This window comes from Caloenas nicobarica, chromosome 4 (assembly GCF_036013445.1).
Source record: "Caloenas nicobarica isolate bCalNic1 chromosome 4, bCalNic1.hap1, whole genome shotgun sequence".
Taxonomy (NCBI): Eukaryota; Metazoa; Chordata; class Aves; order Columbiformes; family Columbidae; genus Caloenas; species Caloenas nicobarica.
Window position 1 is genome coordinate 9,408,475 of NC_088248.1, and position 21,792 is coordinate 9,430,266.

General features: G+C 39.6%; 1 protein-coding gene across 4 annotated transcripts in view; it reads left to right on the top strand.

Moving 5' to 3' along the window:
* The window catches only part of LARP7 (La ribonucleoprotein 7, transcriptional regulator), a 29,705-nt gene extending 15,819 nt beyond the window's left edge, over window positions 1-13,886 (top strand). For all 4 annotated transcript variants that reach the window (XM_065633448.1, XM_065633449.1, XM_065633447.1 and 1 more), the window contains 5 exons: window positions 1,004-1,146; window positions 2,056-2,174; window positions 4,958-5,117; window positions 7,326-7,417; window positions 13,476-13,886. In XM_065633448.1, coding sequence (XP_065489520.1) covers window positions 1,004-1,146; window positions 2,056-2,174; window positions 4,958-5,117; window positions 7,326-7,417; window positions 13,476-13,556 — 595 coding nt within the window. In that variant the 3' untranslated portion in view covers window positions 13,557-13,886. The remainder of the gene's footprint in view (window positions 1-1,003; window positions 1,147-2,055; window positions 2,175-4,957; window positions 5,118-7,325; window positions 7,418-13,475) is intronic.
* Window positions 13,887-21,792: the final 7,906 nt, after the last annotated feature.

The window sequence follows — 21,792 nt, forward strand, 5'->3', positions numbered from 1 at the left end:
TACATCTACTTGCCTGACTCATTCCCTGTGGTCTTCTCTTCCTTCCACTTAACAAGTAGCTCCTTGAGCCTGTATTTATACCATACCTTGTGATGGAATGGTGTTGCCTTTTTATCTCAGAGAATCATTACGTGGGTCTTTTGTTATTTTAATGTCTTTGCTCTGTTGAGAATGTATGATCCTGGGTGAGTCTAGATGCTTTTTTGAAGTATACAGTTGTCAATGTTAACAGCTAAAACCATTACCACAAGATATCCTCCTCTTTAAAAATCCTCTATCAGCTTGTTTGATAGCACAGATTAGGGTAACAATGAGTCGTTCTCACAGTGGCACTATAGGCATTGTGTTTCTGTGGAGCAAAGCTCTAGCTGTTTGCAGAAACATCACCATGTTAAATGTATGTAAATATATAAATTGCTTCCATGTGGTGGTATTTTTTAACCAAAATGCATTTGAATGGTAAGGAATGTTCTTATCTCAGTAGGTTTTTAGTGAGTTTAACCAGTTGTTGATTTTCCATCAATGATTTTTTCTAGAAAATAAAGTACTGATTCTTAATATAGTAACACAGGAGCGGGTTCACTGAACTAATTCAGTGAATTCAGAGTTCACTGTCTCTGAATTAACTTGGAGTTTAGTGCTTATGCTCTGTGTAGTTTCAGTAGAAAACAGAGTTTACCAAGCTGTTCTCTATGTTTTCTGAATATATAAAACAAACTTAGGAGTCACTCTATTTGAATGATAGGTTGATCTTGTTAGAACTTGACTGGAATATTAAAAACTAAAGCAAAATAATAAATGCAGATATTGACAAGGCTTAATATGCCCTAAGTGCAAGGAGAAATCTGATGGTAAGAAGGGTCTGCACTGCTTACCAAGTTCAGCTTAAGTTATTTGTAAACTGTTTTGTCTTAAGTTGTTGTGAGTTTCCTTTTTTTTTCATTTCGCTGTTTTTGTTTCCCTGTTTACAACTGATATCCTATTACTGTGTTGTCACTTATAGGACCGAATGGATGGATTTGAAGCAAGAATATTTGGCCCTTCAAAAGGCCAGTATGGCCTCCTTAAAGAAAACAATGTCTCAAATCAAACCTGAACCTGTGGGAGAGATGGAAACAGACTCTTGTGCACAGAAAAATCCTCAATGTAAAAAATGATAAATGTAAACCTGTTTGTGATGGGTTTTTGTCTTGTTTTCATGATTCTACTACACAAACAAAGAGTGATTTAAGACACTGGTCCTCCAGAAACACTGCAAAATTATTTTCTCTAATGCTGGCGCTTTCTCTGAATGTTACATATTATTAAAAGCAAACCCCCCCTCCATTTAGATAGATTTGAGACTTAATAAAGAAGTAATTTCAACAGCATTCTTAAAGCTTAAGGATCTTTACAGGTAATTATAAAGCCCTTGCAGAGGCTCAGTCGAGGATCAGCTTTTTTAGTGATGTAACTTGGCCTGATGTGCTTAGGCTTAACTATACCTGCAGTGATTTACCTAACTATTTCACTAAGTACAGCATTCAAAAAATGGCTTGCAATTGGATTTTATCAGCTTTATGTTTAAAAGTAGCTTTCTATTTATGTTGCCTTAGTTCAATTTCTACATTTTTCAGAGATAGAATTGTTCTTCTTTTGCTCTATACATCACTAACTTCAATACCAATGTTGCAATGCCTGTCTGCTTATTTTTAATCACTTGAACTGAGAGTTTGACTTAACCGTAATTGATAGAATAGAAAATAATCTTATAAGGAGACCCTGTACGCTGTAAAAACTTTTCTAAGACTTTTTTAAATTAACATTGACTTTACCTAGTGAGAACAGTCTTGATCGTAGATTTAAAAAAAACAAAACAAAACAAACAAACACAAAAGAAAACAAAAAAAACACCAAACAAAACAAAACTACAACTTAAAAATAGCAATACTTGATGCCTCTCTGGTTTCATTTCTTGTGTACATCATGTTGCTTAGCTGCTTTCGTAGCATCTTTAGCTTGTCAAAGTAATAAATGTAAATTTTTTTTTCTTCCCCCCCTTTTCGCATTGACCAGCCACCAGTGAAGATTCTGCCCCTCCTGCCAAGGCCAACACAATGGGCCCCCAGTTCGTGAGTGGAGTAATTGTGAAGATCATTAGCACCGAGCCCCTGCCAAGCAGGAAGCAGATCAAGGTAATGCCTTTGTAACCTCAGGGTAGCTGTTAGCCTTTCCTATTACAGTGTCCCCAAAATGTTTGAATATGGAATGCCATTTAAACAAGTCTTACTGATTTTTGTTTATTTGTTTGGCCAGTAGTTGTGTACAGATGCTTCTCTAGTAGCTGTTAATGGAAGATTTTACAACGGCAAAACAGGGTAAAGAGGATGCTTCAAAGCAAAAAGTAGCCTTTAGGGTGCTTGGAGCAATGTCAAGTTTACAATGAAAATTATGACAAAAAAATAATAATGCTCTAGAGGATGAGTAGTTCTCCATCTGCATCCCCTGTTGCCATGTCTTTCCATTTTCAGTGTGAAAAACCTGGTTGATTTTTATATCGTTAAAAGTAAATAACTGTTAAAATCAATCTTAAAATTTAAAAAGAGAAATTAAAAGCAAAGCAGATGTGATGTTATTTATTTGCCATTGTACCAGTCATCCTGGCAAAATTCAGATCAAGAAATCTGTAATAGTATATTGGATTTTTTGCTATTAACAGGAATTTGGGAGTGAGAAAATGCTCTCTGCATGAGAAAACAATTGTCTTTTTTTTTTTTTAGTGAGAAATTCACCATTACAAACCCTCCAGTTCAGTGAGAATGACAGCAATAGAACTTGTCCAGTGTTTTTTATTTTTTCCTATGACAATTACTTTTCCTCTTAATTTTAAAAGGGTTTAGAATAACCTAAATTTTGTGTTGTGTCATGATATGAAAGTTACATGTTAAGCAGAATATTTTCTTTTAAGAAAAATAGCAGTTTTAAGGTGCATCCTTTTGAAATTGAAATTCTAAACGTTTTCAAAGGAAATAACGGGCTTTTTCCCAATACTGAATGTGACACATTACTTTTTCTTTCACAAATTACACTTTTGGGTGAATACTGCTGGAAAGAATTTGAACAACTTTAACTCATGTTAGCATAAATATTTGGATGGCTTAGGAGAATGAGAGTGGTTCAAAAATGTAATTTCTGAGATGACTTCTCAGCCTACCTGTATTTATAACTGAGTAGTCCATCTGAAGTCACTGGCTGCTTGCAAGCATGTGAAGTTTAGTCTGTGCATAAATCTAAGCAAGATGAGAGATGTCTCTTTTATGAAAACAAACTGGTGCAATTTCAGCTTAGTCCTGCCTGTCTAGGTGTATTTGTAGGCAGTTGTCTGAGTGCTGGAGGCACTGCGAGAAGGTTACAATTGCCACTGTAATGTTTGAGGGCCCCTTTGGATGTGGTTTTACACTTCACTGTGTTAAGTTTGTGTCACAACTTAATGTATGGTGGGCAGTAGGTAAGCTTACTGCTCCCACAGTAGCTGCAAACAAACTTAGTTTGGTATTCCCAGGTACAAAAGTTATTCTTGTGGTTTAGTTTTAGGCAAGTGTTCCAAGGATAACTAATTCTTTATGGAAGTAAAGGGGGACAAAATAAGACTGGGGTGGCCTTCGCCTTTATTAATCATGTCTTTGGTTCCCATGATAGATAGATAGGCAAAATATTTCATAAAACATTAGCAAACAAATAAGGCAAAGTGTTTAGGGAGAAATATAATTGCAGAATACAACTGTAGCTGGAAGAAGCAATAATCTTCAGGTACTTGATGCTTACTCACTTGTTGTTTCTTGGGTTTTTTTCTGGCCCCAGTAGTTGCTTTTATGAAAAGTATAACTCTGACAAAACCCTGCCTGTGTTCCTAGACTCTCATAGCTACAGCACACCCTGCCACAAAACAAGGAGGTTTTTTCCTTAATGAACTTCCAGGTTTGAGCTGTATTTCTGGTTGTGTGGTAGGCATACTTCCATACACTGGAAAGATCTTTGCAGAGTAGTTTTAATTTTTTGCTTGGCTACTTCCACATTTTGCTATTAAGGTGCTTCTCTGAGATGATACCATTTGCCAAATCCAGTACACTCTTTCGGTCATTGTAGTTTCCCACTTTAGGATACCAGAATTAAGATAAAGTAGCTTTGGTTGGCTCTCAAATGATCTTGCAGTATTGGCACTTAATTTTTGTTTTAAGGCTGTCCTTGGTAGTGGAGGGTTAAAAGCAGTGTGTAATTCTTGAATGGAAGCATCTTACTTGAGCTGCCTGCTGTGACCAAAATTGACTAGGAATGTGTGGTCTTAGTTAATTTCCCTAACAGCAGGTATTACAAGTGAAGTACTTCATCTGAAAGAACATGTGTGGCTCTTCTTCCTTCAGCTGCTAGTGAAAATTTTCAGGCAGAGGTCACTTCATAAAGATAGGAAGGGTTGGTTTACTCATTTCTGAAATAACCACCATGACCTTGCTTTTATATATTTCATGTGCAGAATGAAGTTAGATATTTTTCTGTTGGAGTGACATGTATCAATTTTATAGTACACAATTTTAAAAAAATAGATCATAAGGATACAGTATTGAACCAGATGGACAATTACTGATGCTTCATTAGTAAAATTATTGTTATGCAAAGAATAACATCTTCGGGGAATTACTGCTTTAAATTGTTCTTGGAGGGTAAAATGAGAGATAAATGTATTTAGCTGTAGGCTCATAAATCAGAATTCAGTTATAACCTTCTTATGAAAATACACTCATTCAAAAGTATTTGACAAGAGATTCATTGATTAAATGAAAACGTTCTGTTATTTCCTTCTACTTCATGACCTTCTTGACAATGTCAATTATTTACAAATTGAATGGTCAAAAAGTCACTTTTTTGTGTTCTTTTTTTAAAGTCTGGTTTCTGGTCTGTGTTCTCTCACATGCCTTGATAGGATGCTTTGACAGTGCTGGTTGATGTTGCTTATGTTGACATGCTGGAGGGAGACACAGAATGTCATGTCCGTTTTAAGACTCCTGAGGATGCACAGGTTGTCATGAAATCATACAAAGAAATACAGATCAAAAACAACTGGAAATTTGAAGTTCTCACTGGTAAGACATTTTTTAATGGTAATACTGGAGAAGACTTAATTACTGTGAAAAGGGTTGTGTTGCATGGTAGCTTTACAGATATATTTAGATATCTTGGTAACTGTGGAAAAGACTGCCTTTTTCTTTCTTTTTTTTTTTTTTTTTTACTCCAACAGTCTTCTTCTCATTTTGCTAGTGTAGTGAAATTGGTAAAACAGTTCAGAGCCACAGTTCAGAGCAAAATAATGATTTTGCTTGCCTTTATCAACTTAATTCTGTTCTTTTGAGATTAATTTATTTACATCACTTCTAGTGGCAATGGACTATAGACCTTAATTCACATTTCAGCTTTCTGAAGATAACATTCTGATAATGCAAAAGAATTTTAAACGAAGATTTTCTTGAAAATACTGAACTTCTGATGTGTGAAATAACAGGACAAAAATCTAACATCATGGATATACTTAGAGTGGTTTTAACACTTGCCTTCTAATTAATCTTTTTTCAGGCAGTTGAATAACTTACGCCAGAGTAATGCCTTTTTTGTTAAGTTGTATTTACACTAAAATTTTTACTGGCTTGCTTTGGAACTTTACGATAATGTGTGTTATTTTTTCAGAAATTACTCTGGTGTTCTAAGTGTATATCTCACATTAGATTAGACTAGTCTTCCAAGTGCAGAGAAACCTCTTTATGGAAGTCAGGGAAGAAGAGGGGGGTGGGGGCAATCTCTCAAACTTTGTTATGGTATTAATAAAACTTTTACATTCTACACATGCACTAAAATCTAAATGTGAGGAGGTGAAAAACAAAACCAAAAAACAACAACAAAACCACAGTACCCACCACCACAGATAAAACAATACAGATGGGATTATCTCGTCTATACATTTAAATATTTTACCACACTCCTGCACAGATCCTTACATAGGGCCAAGTTCCATGCATGCAGGGTTGTAAACCCACATAAATGTCAATTAAGGATTGCAGAAGGAAGAGTTATAATGGAAGCATTAACCTTCATAATAATATCAAAGTTAATTAAAGTTTGAGACTCACTGAATGCTGCTAACGTCATTTTGAGATAGATTTGTCTCCAGAGTGTTCTGTGTTCCAGAGATCCACAAACAACTTGAAATACGGCATTTTACAGCTGTGTGCTCTGTGTGTTTTTGTCACTGGTTTTGTATCCTTATATAAAAGAGTGTACTAGTAGATTGGGACTAAGTACTACACTGTAGGATTGTTCCTTTCATAGTCTTAAGGGTGGGAGTTTTTTCAAACTGGTTCATTGAAATAAGAATGGAAAGGCTTCTGAAGAACCCAGAAGTGACTCACAGTAAGGATTTCAGCTTTTCTTGGTGGCATAAGGTAAATACAGAGAACAAGAATAAGGAAAGAATCTTTAATGTTTCCCACTTCAGGGACTAAAGCTTTCCCAGTGGTATCTTACTTTTTAGGACTTGACTTTGACTAAATGTCTTCAGTTTTTCATCTGACAAGATATTAAACATCTATGGTAATGTTTAGATGTTACTGTGATTGAATGTATAAATAAGGCTGTTGAAATATGTGTAAACTTGATTCTCAGAATTATTAATTCCATAACTTTTGCAGAAATCTTTTCCAAGGTGACTTGGAAACTTTCTTGTAACTGAAGACTTCCCATGAGACTGTACAACATTACTTCACAAAATTCCCCTCATGATAGTTACAGCAAAAACCAGAGGAAACAGTGGCAAACTGCTTCTTACTGCAAAACAGCTGCTGAAAAAAACCTGCAAAATTATTTCCTCTCATATTCATCCCCATGTTTAAATATTCTTAAACCTGCCCACAAAGTCCCCAGAGTTTGCTTCTAACAATGGTTTTGATGAAACAAGACAATCTCAGCCATTCTTGCAGTATTTTTTTTTTTCGGTTTGATAGTTGTTTAATATCAGTCAGAAGTTGAGTACATCAGTAAATCAAAGGGCCTCTGAGTGCTGTAGTGAAACTTTAGCTAAAACTGAGCTACTTCTGGTAATTACACGGAAAGAGTGGTGTTTGCGTATTTCTCTGACTAGGAAATTTAAGACTACTGGGGAAGTACTTGTTAGGTTTCCCTAACAGGTATTTTCACATATGTTTACCTTAGAAAAAATTCCTCCTCATCACAGCTGAAAACGCTGCATCTACTTGTATTGAATACTTTTATTCATGCACTGTAATGTTGATTTGTTTTTCAAGGTGATCATGAACAACGTTACTGGCAGAAGATTTTAGTGGACAGACAAGCTAAACTTAACCAGCCTCGAGAAAAGAAGCGGGGTACTGAGAAGGTAACTTGCTAGTCAGGTTTTTTTTTTTTTTCCCCCTGTATGGCCATGGTTGAAAATAGGACTCTCTTTCTGCATAGGTTTACATTTTGTGGTACTTCAACATTTGGTTTTGTATTTAATCCAGTTAGACCACTTTCTACTGACCTTGCAGCAGGATTTTACAGCCACAATATAGAGAATGCGTGGCTTTCCTGGTCCAATACCAAATGCAAGGCTGGTCTGTAGGGAGACAATCAGAGAAAGTTAAGGCCATGACTAAAGGCATGAAGTTAATTTGTAAGCTGGATTTCCTTTAAAACTCTGGGTGCACTCATTAAAGTTTAGTCCTGATTTGCTCTTGGTTTGTTCTCTAGCATGATAAATAAGATGGTTTTCTTCAGAATGAATTAATTTTCTCACAATTTGCACATTTTTAAAAATGTACAGTTCTAGTGCAGTCAAGAGCCTTTGCAACAGTGTGTCTTATGTCCTGTTCCTGACAAATCTGAATGCTGCTACCAGCATGGGTAGCTGAGCAACTTCCAGACCAAAACTGCCTCCCATCTAGTGAACTCAGAGCACATAGGAGCTTGAGTCTGCTTGCTCTTGCTCTGTCAAACCACTGCCTTTACTATCTGTAGCACTGCGGTGCATTTCACTCTGGAGTGTTCATCTGAAATAACCTTCCAGCCTTGACCTTGGTGTGCTTCTCAGGCCGTGGTGTTGAGGGAGTGTTGCGGTAAACTTGCAGGCTGCAGTCCCCACTCCTGTCCCACAAGATTCTTCCAGGCTTGAAGGGTTTTTGATTAGGACAGTGAGATCCTTTACCCGACAGAGAGGAGCCAAAGAGCATTTCACAGACATTTTATTGCTGTGTTTACTTCACACACATTGCAGATAAGGCTTCTGAGTTGGCTTTAAGCTGAATCTTTCTGCTCTTGCTTGTAAAACTTAAAAATCATCTGACCTTAATTATTTTCTGGTGACTTTAGAGACTTGCTGTAACTTCCATTTACTAGATGTGCCAGTGATGCACACAATACCAAAAATTTCCTAGTTGTTCCATATATATTATAAAATAAATACTACATTCACCTAAAAAACCCAGCAATTATACAGGTCAAAACCTTGTCTTGCACAAGGTGTATTTTGCATGTGTTATCTTGTTTGTCTAAATGCTCTTTCAGAGATCCTGTAGACAAATGAATCTAGTTCTTTTAAACAAAAGTGTGCACAAAGAATTTCCCCAAATGACTGATTTAATTTTTTTAAAAGCATAAAAATAGCATTGGCTCTAGCCATATTCTTTAATATAAGCAGTAACTGAGCGTGAAAACTGTACACTTTAGAGCCTTTTACAGGGCGCTGCCAGTTTTTTTTTCTTTTTTTTTAAATGTACTTTTTTTTAAACAAAAGGTATCAGGCACCTTTGACTTTAATTTGGACTATAGGTGTCTTGCTTTCAAGTTTCTATTCTTCATCTTTCGAAGGCTGGTACTTGTTGACCAAACTGGTCTAAATTGGCCAGTAATGTACCTCACTGAGGCTTGCAAGTATGAACTGTCTCAGTTCTGCCTAACAATAGGAGCAGCAAGACAAACTCCTGCTCCTCCCCCTTACACATCACCTTGCAACACCGGGAGGTGTTAACTTCAAAGCTTAGTGAATACTATTTAAATGCTAACACTGTTAAGCAAAACATCAAGAAAAGAATGCCTCATTGTAGTCTTAACTGTTTCGTTACTTCCAGATAATTAGAAAACATTGTTTCTTTCTCTGTTCATTAATATTAATTGTAATCTTTTATTTGAAAATTATTCCAAAGTACTCAGAAGTTCACTTTTTTCAAGGTCCCAATAAAAGGAAGGAAAAATATATTAATTAATAATTAAACATGTACAGCTGAATATTCCATTAGTGTATCTTTCTTGTAAAGATCAATTCTGTTAAAGGTTTTAAAATCCCTTACAAGATCTGTTTGAAGATGAGCATTTGCCTATTACCTGTTTTATACTTGTGATAAAGACAGCATCTCTGAGATACTTTCTTTTAATCAGTGTTTAAATGTAGGCTTAAAAGGTATATTCATAAAAGCTATGTAGCTGCAGTGATATCAATGTATTTATCATAATAATGATGGGAATAATACAGTAATATTGTTGCATGTACTGCATGACATTACAGGCAGTACACAGTAACAGAGCACAGAGAGGTGCTTTTGGGGCTAACTTCAGACAGTTTGAGATTCCTCTTTTCCAGGTATTCTCCAAAGTCCAGGCTTACTCAGCTTTCCTGCAGTGGGGTCCTGTGGCATGCCAGGATAAGGGTTAATAGTCACTTCAGCAGAGGGTTTCTGGAGTAATGCCTGCCCCCAAAAAGCTGTGCTAGAGATTTCACTTTCTATGGCCTAGTTCTTGCAATAAACTAAATGTCCAAAAGAGACCAGGTATCTCAAGGTTCCCCAAAACTTTGGACTAATGCCCTGCCGTCCTTTGGAGTTAAAAGGATATTGATTGTCAAGGCTATGCCTCCAAGCCTGGTCACTGGTTGTCTGTAACCTCTCTACTCCCCTCTGCTGCCCCTTCCCATGTCCTCTTTAGCCTGTTGTTCAACTGCATGATAAAACAACCTTAGTGATTTAGTGATACAGATTAAAAACCTCCTTGCCAGAACTGCTGCTTTAGGGCAGTGCCCGTTTATTCAGACCTAAAGCAATTCATCAGTCTGTAGCCTTAAACTCTCTAGACTGATTGAAGTCTTCTGTTCTCAAAGCAAAGGCAGGAGTGCCTGCAAGCTTTCCACCTGGGTACTTGTCTGCTGGGGGAGGTGTTGCTGAGCCCAGTTTACACCTTGTACACCCCCTTGCCTAGGAGGAAATGAAGTTTAAGAGGGTGGGAGTGGTGGTAGAAGTGAAAGGCATTGGCGGAGGAAGTGAGAATTGGGTATTTGCGAAGGGTGGAATAATTTGCAGAATATATGGGTGGTGGGATGGTGGGAATGTCTGGGCACAGCCTACACTGGTCTCTTCTGATGATGCCTGGGGCTCTGGGGCTGTGTCCTTGCTAGACTGACGGGTTCCCTCTCTGTATGCTGGTGGGGAGAGGTCCTACTCCAGGGCACAAATAAGCCCCTTGCCATGGTTCTGTGAAGTTGATATCTCTGGAAGGGCTGGGTACTTGTTTGGAGACATGAATAGTGGTGTGCTTAGAAATATGTGGTGGCACTGCATTGATCAGCTGAAAATGAGAAGCTTTGAGGCCTCTTACAAATTCTCCAGCTCTGAGGTGCTGGTATAGAAACACTCACTGATATGAAACCAGGCAATTTATAACTTTGGTCTTTTCTTCCAGGGTTGGTGATTTTCCATGCCATGTGTTGAACGAATGCATTACTGTACTCCTCACTTCTTTTTAGAGATTAACTCTTTTTATCCTTTGCTTTCAGATACCAGAGAATAAAAGTAACCTTTAGTTATACCTTTAAATCAATTTATTTCTGGAGAATGGTTAAGAAATTCATCTGTCGGAAGTTATGGTCTGCTGCTGTTGAGAACATGTTGAGGATTCCAATCAAGTTAAATGCTAGGGGGTGCAGAGGGGAAGTACCAGTATAACTGTGGTAGTGTAACTATATTGCAGCACAGCAAACAATGCATCTGTGCAATGTCAGTGTAGAGTGTAATTCCTGGCTGCTGTCACCGATGCAGCAGCGTAGCTTGCACTTTCATGCTGTGTACAACATGCAATGTCTGCAGAATGTAGCTGTGACCACAGCCATATGGATAAATAGTAAATAATTTGATTTATATGTGAAACTTTTCAAACCTAGCAAACTGTACTGGATTGCCTAGTGAGCAAGTCTCCCTTTTGTCTCAGCACCAGCTAAATGTTTTAGTAGTCTCCATCAGATAGGTTAATGTGGATTTTATGCAGATGCATTACAGATGTGCTTATGTTCACAGGAGTTTCCTGCTTTCTCGCTTTTTAAATTCAGATTAGGCAGCCTGTCTTGTTCCTTACATTTTGTTTTATGTATTATCTTTTTTTTTTTTTCCCATCTTATTCATGTAACAATTACCTCATGAGCTCTTGCCTATGGTTAAGGAATCTTAATGGAGTATCACAGTAACAAAGCTTGTACCTTTGCTTTTGGGTATTACTATGACTTTGTTGCAGTACTGTGAATGTTCTAATACAGATGCTTTAAAGACAAGTATGTTTTAAAAGTTGTTCTCAGTGTTTTGTTCTCTGCCTGAAGACACAGTGCACAGAAGTTGAAAATTAGCAGGTTAGGTATGTTCCACAACAGCATTTGTTGTACTGGGAGCAGCTTTCTCATCTGCCAAGAAATGGCATGTGTTTTCTGTACAGCACTAGTGACTGCACGTGTGTACTCTGAGACAAATACATGGAAGAGAAACAAACTGAAGATAAACTGTTCAGATTATCCAAATTATGGCGGTATTTGGAAAGACAAATGTTTTTGTTTTCAGTTACTTTCTGGTTTTAGCTCTTTGCAAGGAAGCAAAAGAACTGTTTGACCTGCAGTGGGTGGTATGGCGTTGCTACTGAGAGTGTTGCCCTAAAGTGTAAATACCCTATAGGATATCTGGGATCTTTTAGGATATCTCTGTAGTAAACTCTGGATTTAGCTATGCACAAGTCTGGATTTGGATTCCCTGCATAAAGTGGGAAGCTGTGAGGATGGAGAAGAATGTCCTATCCCAGGGAGAACGTAAACTGTGAGAGTCCCCCGAGCTGCCATGGAGCACTGCTTGTCAGGGGAGCAGTGGACAGAAGGTGTTCTAGCTCGCAGTCTCCTGCAGAGCAAGCAAGGCTGCCTTAGCAGAAGGGAGACGGAGTTACTGCCACAGTGGAAGGTTGTCTGGTCAAAGGTAGAATCTGCAAGGACTGAGACATGTGGTTTCAGTAATACTCACTGTTCAGCACTTACAGCTTCATTTTGCATGGAAAAGTAAAGCAGTCCCAGGTACCCTAGTAATATAGTAAATCTCCATAAAATGCAACTGAGAACAAACAAATCCCTGGTCAGACAAGGTTTTGAGTTAGGAATTCCTAGCATTGAAACAAAGAAATAACAGTATAATTGACTCTGCTGTTAAGTTTAAGCAGCATTCTTTATTTTACCAGCGCTGGGGAAATACTGGGGATCATCCTCCATAAGTGCTCCAATGACTGGATGCTTTTGCATTGCTTATATTCACGTAATTATTACATATGCATTACAGTTTTTGAAAATTTTGACATACAGTACTTCTATACTAAGAAATAATTTGATGTTAGGTATAATTGTTTAGTTTCTTACTTACATCTATTAATTATTAGTTAAATATAAACTAAGCACTCTGCTTCTAAACAACATATCACTTAATCTTCTGTCACCCTCTTGTCAAGCAGAAGGATCTAAAACTTGAAAAGTATCCCCTCGTTTTGCAGGCGGTCAGAAAGCATTTGTCTCATGTCAATTGGTTACATGAATTTGGCAGCTTCTCTTCAGCATCACTGTTCCTCTGAACTGCAAGGTTATTTCTGGAGATTAATTCTCAGCAGAGTTGTGATATGTACTGTGCTGTTTGCCCAGCCTGAAGGATGGTCCCCATCTGCATTTCAGTGGTTTTTTTTCTTTGCTGACTGTAAAAATGACACAATACTCCTAAGGCCTTGTTTCTCTTACATCAGTGACAGCATGAATCTGCTAAAAGGGTAGGCTTTTTAAACTTACTGCATGAGACTTTGTTTTGGGATTTTTGAAGCTGTAATTTTGTTGGAAGGAACCACGTTGGAAGGAAGAAGGGATGCAATGAAAGATGCTGCACTGTCCAGAGATTGAAGAAGATGTCGTGCTATTTTTTATGGTTCTGAGGCAATACTGAAATTATATCAGGGCTGCTTTACTTTTTTTGTTGTTGTCAGATGTACACGGTAACGTAGCTGTTCAAAGATGTAGCTTTTTCTTATGAAGTTTGATAAATCAGTGAATAATATATTCATGACTGTGGGATAAAATCATAACTATAATTTTCCTCTAATATTTTCTACAATATTTTTCCTGTTTGCAGCTGATTGCTAAAGCTGAAAGAATGAGACTTGAAAAGACTCAACAGACAAGTAAACATATTCGCTTCACTGAAGATTACTAATCAAGACTGATTGTGTGTCACTTGAAAGTGAACTAGGTGTTAAAAAAAACTACCACACATGCCACTGCTTACAGCAACTGAAGTTTTTTTTAAAGGCATCAAAAACTCGTCCATTTGTTCCATAATTCTGCAGACTGCAAGTGTAAAGATTGTTCTGAATCCCATTTTTTAAATAGGCTGAATGTTTACTGCTTCTGAGCCTTTAGGTAAAGCTTTCTGGGAAAAAAAAGTATTAAGAGATCTTGCTTTAGTTCACTTCTGATTGTTTGGTTTTTTTCGTATGTTGAAGTTTTATACACTAGGTTATAAAATAAAATGCTTGAGAAATTTTCAGTTGTGCATCTCTAATTCCTGAGTCTGTTTTTGACACTATAAATAATAAAACTGGTAAATGCTAAATAAACCTCTCTAGGACTGTTTAGTCCATCAAACTGTTGCAAAAATACAACAGAATGACCATATAACCTTCCATGTATTGTAAAGTGGCTACGACTGTCAGAAAAATCTGTCGTTGGGAAGTCTGGAAGAAAATTTACTTACATGAAGTGCACACTATAGTGAATTTAGACTTTTTCTTTTTTAAAAGAATCTTTGGGGAAAGAAATAAGAAAACCTTTGTTATATCTGATAACTAACTCCAAAAATAATTCTTGCATACAGATGTGTTAAAGTTGTGTAGCTCTTGAGTTAAGATGGTGATCTTAACGTGGTTCTTTGAAGTATTTCATTGTAGACTTGCAATATGAAAAACCAACCAAACAACAAACACCCCATCAAACAGTAAAACTAAATTGGATTATATAGAAGGTTGAACTTAAGTATAACTAAGTCTACTGTTAAAGTTCTCTCGATTAATGTAAAGATAAATTCACGTGTTTATCCGTGAGATTGGTTTAGTGAATCTTACTGTGGGAGAAATAAGACACCTTGCTTTATAAAAGTGTGAAACTTCCATATAAATAGAAGGACAAGCAAGTTATTTTTGAACCTAGAAGTACATTCCTAAAATACCATCACAGTTTCTTGAAGGAAATTGTGTCAGTGACACTGTAGGTGTTTTTGTGGCTATAGATTTTTCTGGTAAGATAACATTTTAAAATTCTATAATGTTACTGGAACAGTGTAGGTACTTTCATGATGCATATTATAGTAAAGCTTGGTGACACTGGTATATTTTTGCTATCTGAGGAATGAATCTGCACTACTCCTGCTGAATTCTTGAAAGTAGTGTGGGTATAATACCCACAGTGGCTTTGCAGTCAGGGAAAACAGGAGGCCAAGGAGGGGAAAAAAAAAATGGAAAGTACATTTTTCAAGAGACTATCAGAGCATATTAACTGTAATTGAACTATCCGAGATGTGCTGCTACTTGTGGTGCATCCTAATGCAGCAGCGATGGGAAGGATTTATGTGCACAGCCTGTAGGCTCCAGTACCAGCTCCGCAGGCCCAGGGCTCCATCCTTGGCTCCCACAAGACCCCAGTTAGCACCAGAGCCACCAGCAGATGGGACCAGTGCCCCTCTCCTTGGAGAGAACACCTCAGTGGAGAGGGGATGGCAGCGATCAGACTAAAGATACCAGAATTACAGAGGGGAAAAGTGCAAGATAAGAGACAAACGGGAGGGGAGGTGGCGGGGCTGGGAGCAGAGCACTTGCTAATGGTTCTTGGAAGTTGCATAAGGACAAATTGCTCCCAGGGAACTGCAGGGGAAAGGTGGGAATCAACCCGTGTGCCAGGTGCTTGTGCGTTGGACTTCAGCAATATTCAGATGTTTAGTCCAATTGCAGGATTGTTTTTTATTATTTAAATTTCCATTCCTCTCTTACACTAGGTGGGTAAGATATTTGATGACACAGCAGAGAGATACCCAGCTATGGAAAGAATTGATCAATGAATGTCTTCTAGGCATCCTGCCTGAAGGACGGGATTGATTTACCCCCATTTCTGTGATGTTAAGGGGGGGAGAAAAACAAAATAAACAACAAAAAAACCCCCAAACAAACAGCAAAAACACAAAAAACCCACAATGGCCTAGACTGCGTAAAACGTTTTGGATTTCTCTGCTGAAATTAAGTCAAAAATTCATGCACATTATAAATAATTCAGATCATAAATGATTCAGACTTTTTCTGTTTTGTGGAGAGTGGAGCAAAATTGCAAAAGCATTAGTTTTGGAGTTTTGCTCTTTTAATAATAATTCCTGACTTGAACACGTATCAAGGGAAGTCACCCTTCTGTTCCTGTCTGTATTTATATAGGTTAAGTATTTACAATTAAATATCCGTTTTATTTTCTCCTTTTTCAAACTAGTGCAGGAATCTGCTTCAGTATGGACGGGTGGTGTTTGCATTTTTCTGAAGAAATAAATACAATTTTTGCCACTTATTTCAGAAGTCACGTACGCAGAGTATGTTCTACATGCCTTCAGAAAAGAAGCTTGGATTCTTAAGTACGCCAGAAAGGTTTCTGTATTTATGGTTTGGGTTTTTGTGGGGTTTTTTGTCTTTAAGTATACATGACAGTTAATACCTGCTGTTGTTATCCATCAACATATGCTAAGAAGAGGAGTCCATCTGGTGTATTTTACCATCCCAATAGTTGCATCCCCAAAGGTACTTCGTATTTGACCTTACCAAAAGCGGGTGCTTTTAGTGAAGTCTGGCACGTTGTTGTTGCTGACCTGCGGTGGTTTGAGTTTTTGTTTAAATTTTCTGCTTTACTGCTTTTCTCTAGGTTCATCTACTGCTTGGAACTTCCAACACTGACTTTTTTCCTTCCCTCCCACCCCCCAGAAATACAGTGTTTTATTTAAAAAATCAGGATGATGCGGTGAAACTGTAGGAATTCATAACCTTGAACTGTTCATTTGTTTTTGCTGATTTATCCATCTCCCCTGACTGTAGAGTGTTTTGAAAGAATGTTACTGCACATAAATCTGCCTGGAGAAAAAAACAGCACCAATTCTGCTCTTCATGACCCAGCATGGGGCTAAATCTGGAATGATTTTTTGCACTCATATTTTTACCTCTCTTCCACTAGTTGCAGACTCTGCATGGCAGCGGCAGGACTGTCACTCTGACCTGTGTGAGGCCTTTGGTGCCAGCAGAACATTCATCATTTGGGCCTCCAATTAAAAAGAGAGCTCTGTGGGGGTTTTTTAACAAACAAAACCAAACAAAACAACCAAACAAAACGCAATGTAACAGTAGGGTTTAACTGTAGATCTTGTGGTCAGTGACTTGGAAGACTTGTTTCTCTAGGGACCATTCACAGTGTCCTGATCCAACCAACCTGATCGTGGGTGCTCTGCTGGAAACGTGTTTTTCTCCCCTCTGCCCACCCCCTCCCCCCCAAAAAAAAAGAAAAAAAGCTTCTTCAGTTTCTCCTCTGATGCAACATTTCCACATTTGGAGACCAGCCTCGTGAGTGCTGTTGTCTCTTAGCGAGGACTGTTGCGGTTACCTTAGTGGTGCCAACTCCTTTGTGTTAGGGTTTGCACAGATAAAGAGCTCAGAAGTAAGAGGGACAGAAGGAAGAGAAGGGTGGGAACGGAGGTGTGCACTGCCTGGTGTGATGGCAACAAAGAGCATGGGAGGGGTTTGACTAGAGAAGGTCTGCTCAATAGCAGACACCAACTAGCAAGGTGAGGGGATCCAAGCAGGTGAGGGGATCCAAGCAGGTGAGAAGAAGGTTGGGTGAAAAATCTGGGTTGGAGATGTTAGAGTTGCGAATCTTGTCAGCTGCAGGGAAGAGTCTCCAAACTACAGGAATACTGTGTGTGTTAGCTGGCTTGGATTGCGTCTGCTTTTGCAACTGCTCTTCTGGCATCATACTAGAGCAGGCATTCAAAGTCTCGAAGCCCCATCGAACACATGTGTTTTCCACCAAAATAATTACTGATACACAGTAAGAAATTTCAAGAGTCACTGTCTTGGATTGCAGGCTAGGGTTCTGGTGGGAGGGGTTGTTTGGGTTGCGATTGTCACCCTTGTATTTTGATCCCTTCTCATTTTGATCTCCTAATGGAGTAATCGTTTTCCAGATGGGATCCTGTGTCCCTACTGCTTCAGTCCTCTCAAAAGAGGCACATGCACAGAGCCTTCCTGCAGTGGAGCAGGGGGAAGCACAGGCCTTCAGAGCAAATTGTTCACACTCTCCCACATCAGCTGGTGGTAATGAGATCATCCCCAAGATCCATTTTCAGTAGCCAGCGGTCTGTGGTCGGTGCTGTATCCTGTTCATGGCATGATGCTTGTAGCCTATGCCTTTTCTACCTGTCCTTGCAGTGTAGAAAAGCTTTACTTTTGATTTTTCACCTTGTGTTAATTTGTCTGTTTCTTGTTTGACTGTCCTCAATCTTACTGTCAGCTGGAGCAAGCAAGAAGCCTGGAAAGAAAAAAAGTCCTATAGCAAATTTCCACTGAATTACAGATCCTGTAGGAGACTCAAGTTATCATGAGATGTTGAAGTGCTGTTGTCTGGGGCATAGGTGTCTGCGGTGAGAGAACGTCCTAAATCTTTATCTGCCTCCTCTGTTGACATGCTGTATTCCCAAAGACTGTGTCCTTCTCTTTGTTATCTCTGATTCTTTCACTTTTTTACCATCTGACCGAGTGTGATCTAACATTGCCTCTTCTACCTGTTTTATCTTATACAGCTAATACTGCCGTTCTCTGCTTTTTTTAAAAAAAAATGTACTGTGTATTCTAGTTTAAATCAGACTTTCAGGCTGTCCTTGAAAGCTAGCAGGTAAGTAAATTATCTTTTTCTAGAGAGGCTCTAAATCCAATTAGAAAATTACCCTCTGATAGATGACAAAGGCACTTGCCTGCATAGGTCCCCTAGAACATAGGTCAGTGTCGTAATCGCTTACTCACAGTACCATAGTGTCTAATGATCTCAGACGGGATTAAATCATGAGAATAATGCTGCAAAAAATAATTAGATAAGGCATGCTTGGGTGACTTTGAAATGTGGAAGTAATATGGTTATCTTACCTACAAATGATTAAGTTTCTGTGGATCGTGTTAAGGGAGTTGGTCTCTACCAAAAGTGGAATATTCTACCCAGCATTAAATACCTTTTATTCATGTCAGTTGTGGCTCTGTAATGAGGGACTATGGCTTTCTTACCTGTGGTGCTCTAGATGTAAACTAGCTATATTCATACCAATGGTATTAAAGCATTATAATCTAAATGCTCTTCTTTCTCCTGTAGCAGGTTATAAATTTGGTCCTGCAAGTATCGAAGAGCATTTATTTTAAATGCAAGGGCAAGTTTGGGGGTTTTTACCTTTATTTTTTAAATATGCCGTTTGGCATTTTGTCAGTGTGTTAAAAAAATGGCTGGGAGAACACACTTGATTGGTTTCTTTACAAACAAAAGATATTACTAGCTGCTTTTCGTTGCATTGTGAAGATGGGATCATTGGTGTCTCTCTTTGGCAGCCCCACTGGCCCAGGGGTTTGTCCCGTCTCTTGCCGGGGCCGCTGGTGCCCCTGGGCCCGCGGGTCGTGCTGCGCAGCGTCTGCGGGAGCCTGCGGGCAAGTACACGGCTCCAAGGATATGAACTGAAAAGAAAATCCTCTCTATGAGGAGGAGCCAGAACATGCAGCTAGGCCAACGATGGTGGGAAATCTTAAGCTGACTTCATTGCTGAGGAAGACATCACGTTTAAGTGCACCCGAAGTGTGCGTCTGATGTCCCCACGCTCGGTGTACCTTGCCAGGCATTAACCAGAAGTGCTGCAAACAGGTAGATGCTACGTAGTGTAGTATTTTGGCTTCACAGAAAATAGTAGGAAGTCACCGAGTCCCAAGCACAATGATGTTCAGATACTGGTTGAACGTGTAATCAGACCAGCCATACAGATCTTCTAATTGCATCTCCATCCTCAAAGGTCACTCTCTAATGGAGCTGTAAGTGGCAGAGAGCTGCAAAGCTGGGGCTCTTGGACTTGCCTTCAAAGCCAGCGGTCGCTGTTACAGTGGTAGGCGAATCCTTTGAACTCGGCAGCTGTCAGCGCCGAGAGGCCGGGCAGTTCTCCAGGGTGTTTGGCAACCCACAGGTTTTTGTTAGTTTACAAGCAGAGCTGGGCCAGCTCTCCTATTCATGCCCCCATTTGCTGGAACTCAGGTTGATGGCGTACTTAGCATGCGTAACTGCTATCCCTGCGCAACCAGGAGAAAATGAAGGCAGGAGAATATGGGAGAGCTTTGCTTGCCGTTGCCAAGGCAACTCGTTTTGAGCTAGATAAACACTCCTCATCGCTGCTGAGGTTTTATTGCATTTTGAGTGGAACAAAACAAACACGCGATGGTGAAAAGAAATGGGAGAAAGGTAAAGAGAAGGGGCAAACCAGCCCCTGGCACTTGGAAGCAAACGGTGGCGTGGGCAGCAGAGCTGGCTGTGCTTCGGCAGCGGGGTTTCTGTCTCCGACCTGTGTCACAGCGCCCTGGCTCTGCACACCTCTCGGCGGTAGCAGGCTGCCGATCACGCCGTTTTGAAATGTCTAATTACAGCGTTCAGTCCTAATGATTTGTGCTACACAAAGGGCCTGGAATAAAGTGAGGAGTGTGATGAGTTTGGTGGGAAAAGCCTTCCAGTATGGTGTGCTTTCACTTAAGGTCATTTGATCTACCCCATTGCTCTCTCACCTTTTGCAGGGCTAGGGCAGAGCAGGGTACAAGGGCTGTGACTCCATAAAATGTAGAGGGTTTTTTCCTAATCTTTTTTTCTAGACTCTTAGCTGCGATTTTAGTTCCCAGTGAGGGCCACTGCCCACTAGCTCATGGCTTGCAAAATCTCTTGCTGTGTCTAATCCTTGCTCTGTGGCAGCTGGAGCAGGCGGGGGGCAGGGGTGGCAGCCCTGGGGGTGCCCGGGGGGCTCCTGCCCAGGGCCAGGCTGCAGGGACCCCATGAGGCTGTGCCCAGCGGGGGCAAAGCTGCCGCACGCTGTCCTGCGCTGCAGGCAGGACACACAGCTCAGGACCACTTCCCATCGAGGGAGTTTTGCTGTGTGTTACACCCTTGCAGATCACAAAGATGATACATAATTCTGGGGACAAAAAGTCCTCCGTGTACCCGGGTAAGGTACCCAGGGAGTATGCGAGGTGGTCAGATGCTCAGACACGGGGTGCCCAAGCGCCAGCCACGAGCCCTGGCTCTCATCTGCTGCCTGTGATGGACCAGAAAGATACTCCTTTAGTACATTCAAGAGAGATTTTCATCAAGCTGGGAAAATCTCCAAGGGTAGCTAAAACTACTTGCGTCTGGTTTGAATACCCCTCCTGCCTCAGATAGCAGAGCTATCCACAGAGAAATTTGGGTAGTTTGGCACTGAATTACTCTTCACAGTCCATAACGGACCAGATAAATGCAGAAGTTTCATCCACACAGTGTGGGATTTCTGCTGAGCCAGTAGGGATGTGGTGAAAAAACACATCTCCAAGCTGTGAACAAACACAGCTTGGCAGTGGCAGAGCCCACGCGTGGGAAATGTTTGTTTACTAGGGATGGATGCACTCTGAGGATGGTCATCCTTGGGAAGAATCTGGTCCACAACTCCACTGAAAAAGAAAAAGAAAAGAAGGGAAGGGAAGAAGAGAAGAAGAGGAGAGGAGAGGAGAAGAGGTGTTCTGCTACCTGGTGGTGGGAGCATACATTGTGATATGCATGATGCAGGTTACACACATTCTTCCTTATCACTAAAGGCAGAAGAACATAATATAAAATTAGGAAGCTCCCCAGCTCCTTGTCTCTGCAGAGGGAACGTATTGCAATTCTCCCACCCTCTGAATAACGTATGAAGCAGACATGTTTGAATACTTTTTTTGCCTTTGTGCTTTCTGCAGTTTTCTCTCTTGTTTTGGTTTGGGTTTTTCCCACCGTGGCTGGTACTACTCTTCACTTTCCCTTACCTGCTACATGCCAAAATGTAGTTTTGTTATGAAAAGTGGATTTTTGTTATGAAAAGTGGCTTTTTGTTACGTAGCATTTCGTGTGGTATTTGTTTAGTGTGTATTTTGGGAATACAGCCACAAATCTTGCCCATCGTATCTGGTGCCTCAGTAGATGACTTCTTGCATTTTTAGCTTCGAAGACCTCTTCCACGTGTACAAATGCAATGTATACTTGACCTGATGCCTTGGTTTAGTCAGACTAATATAATTTAAAATCTTGGTTTAGAAACAGGTTATGCTGTCTAGTCCAAACTTCACACCATCAAGAAAGCC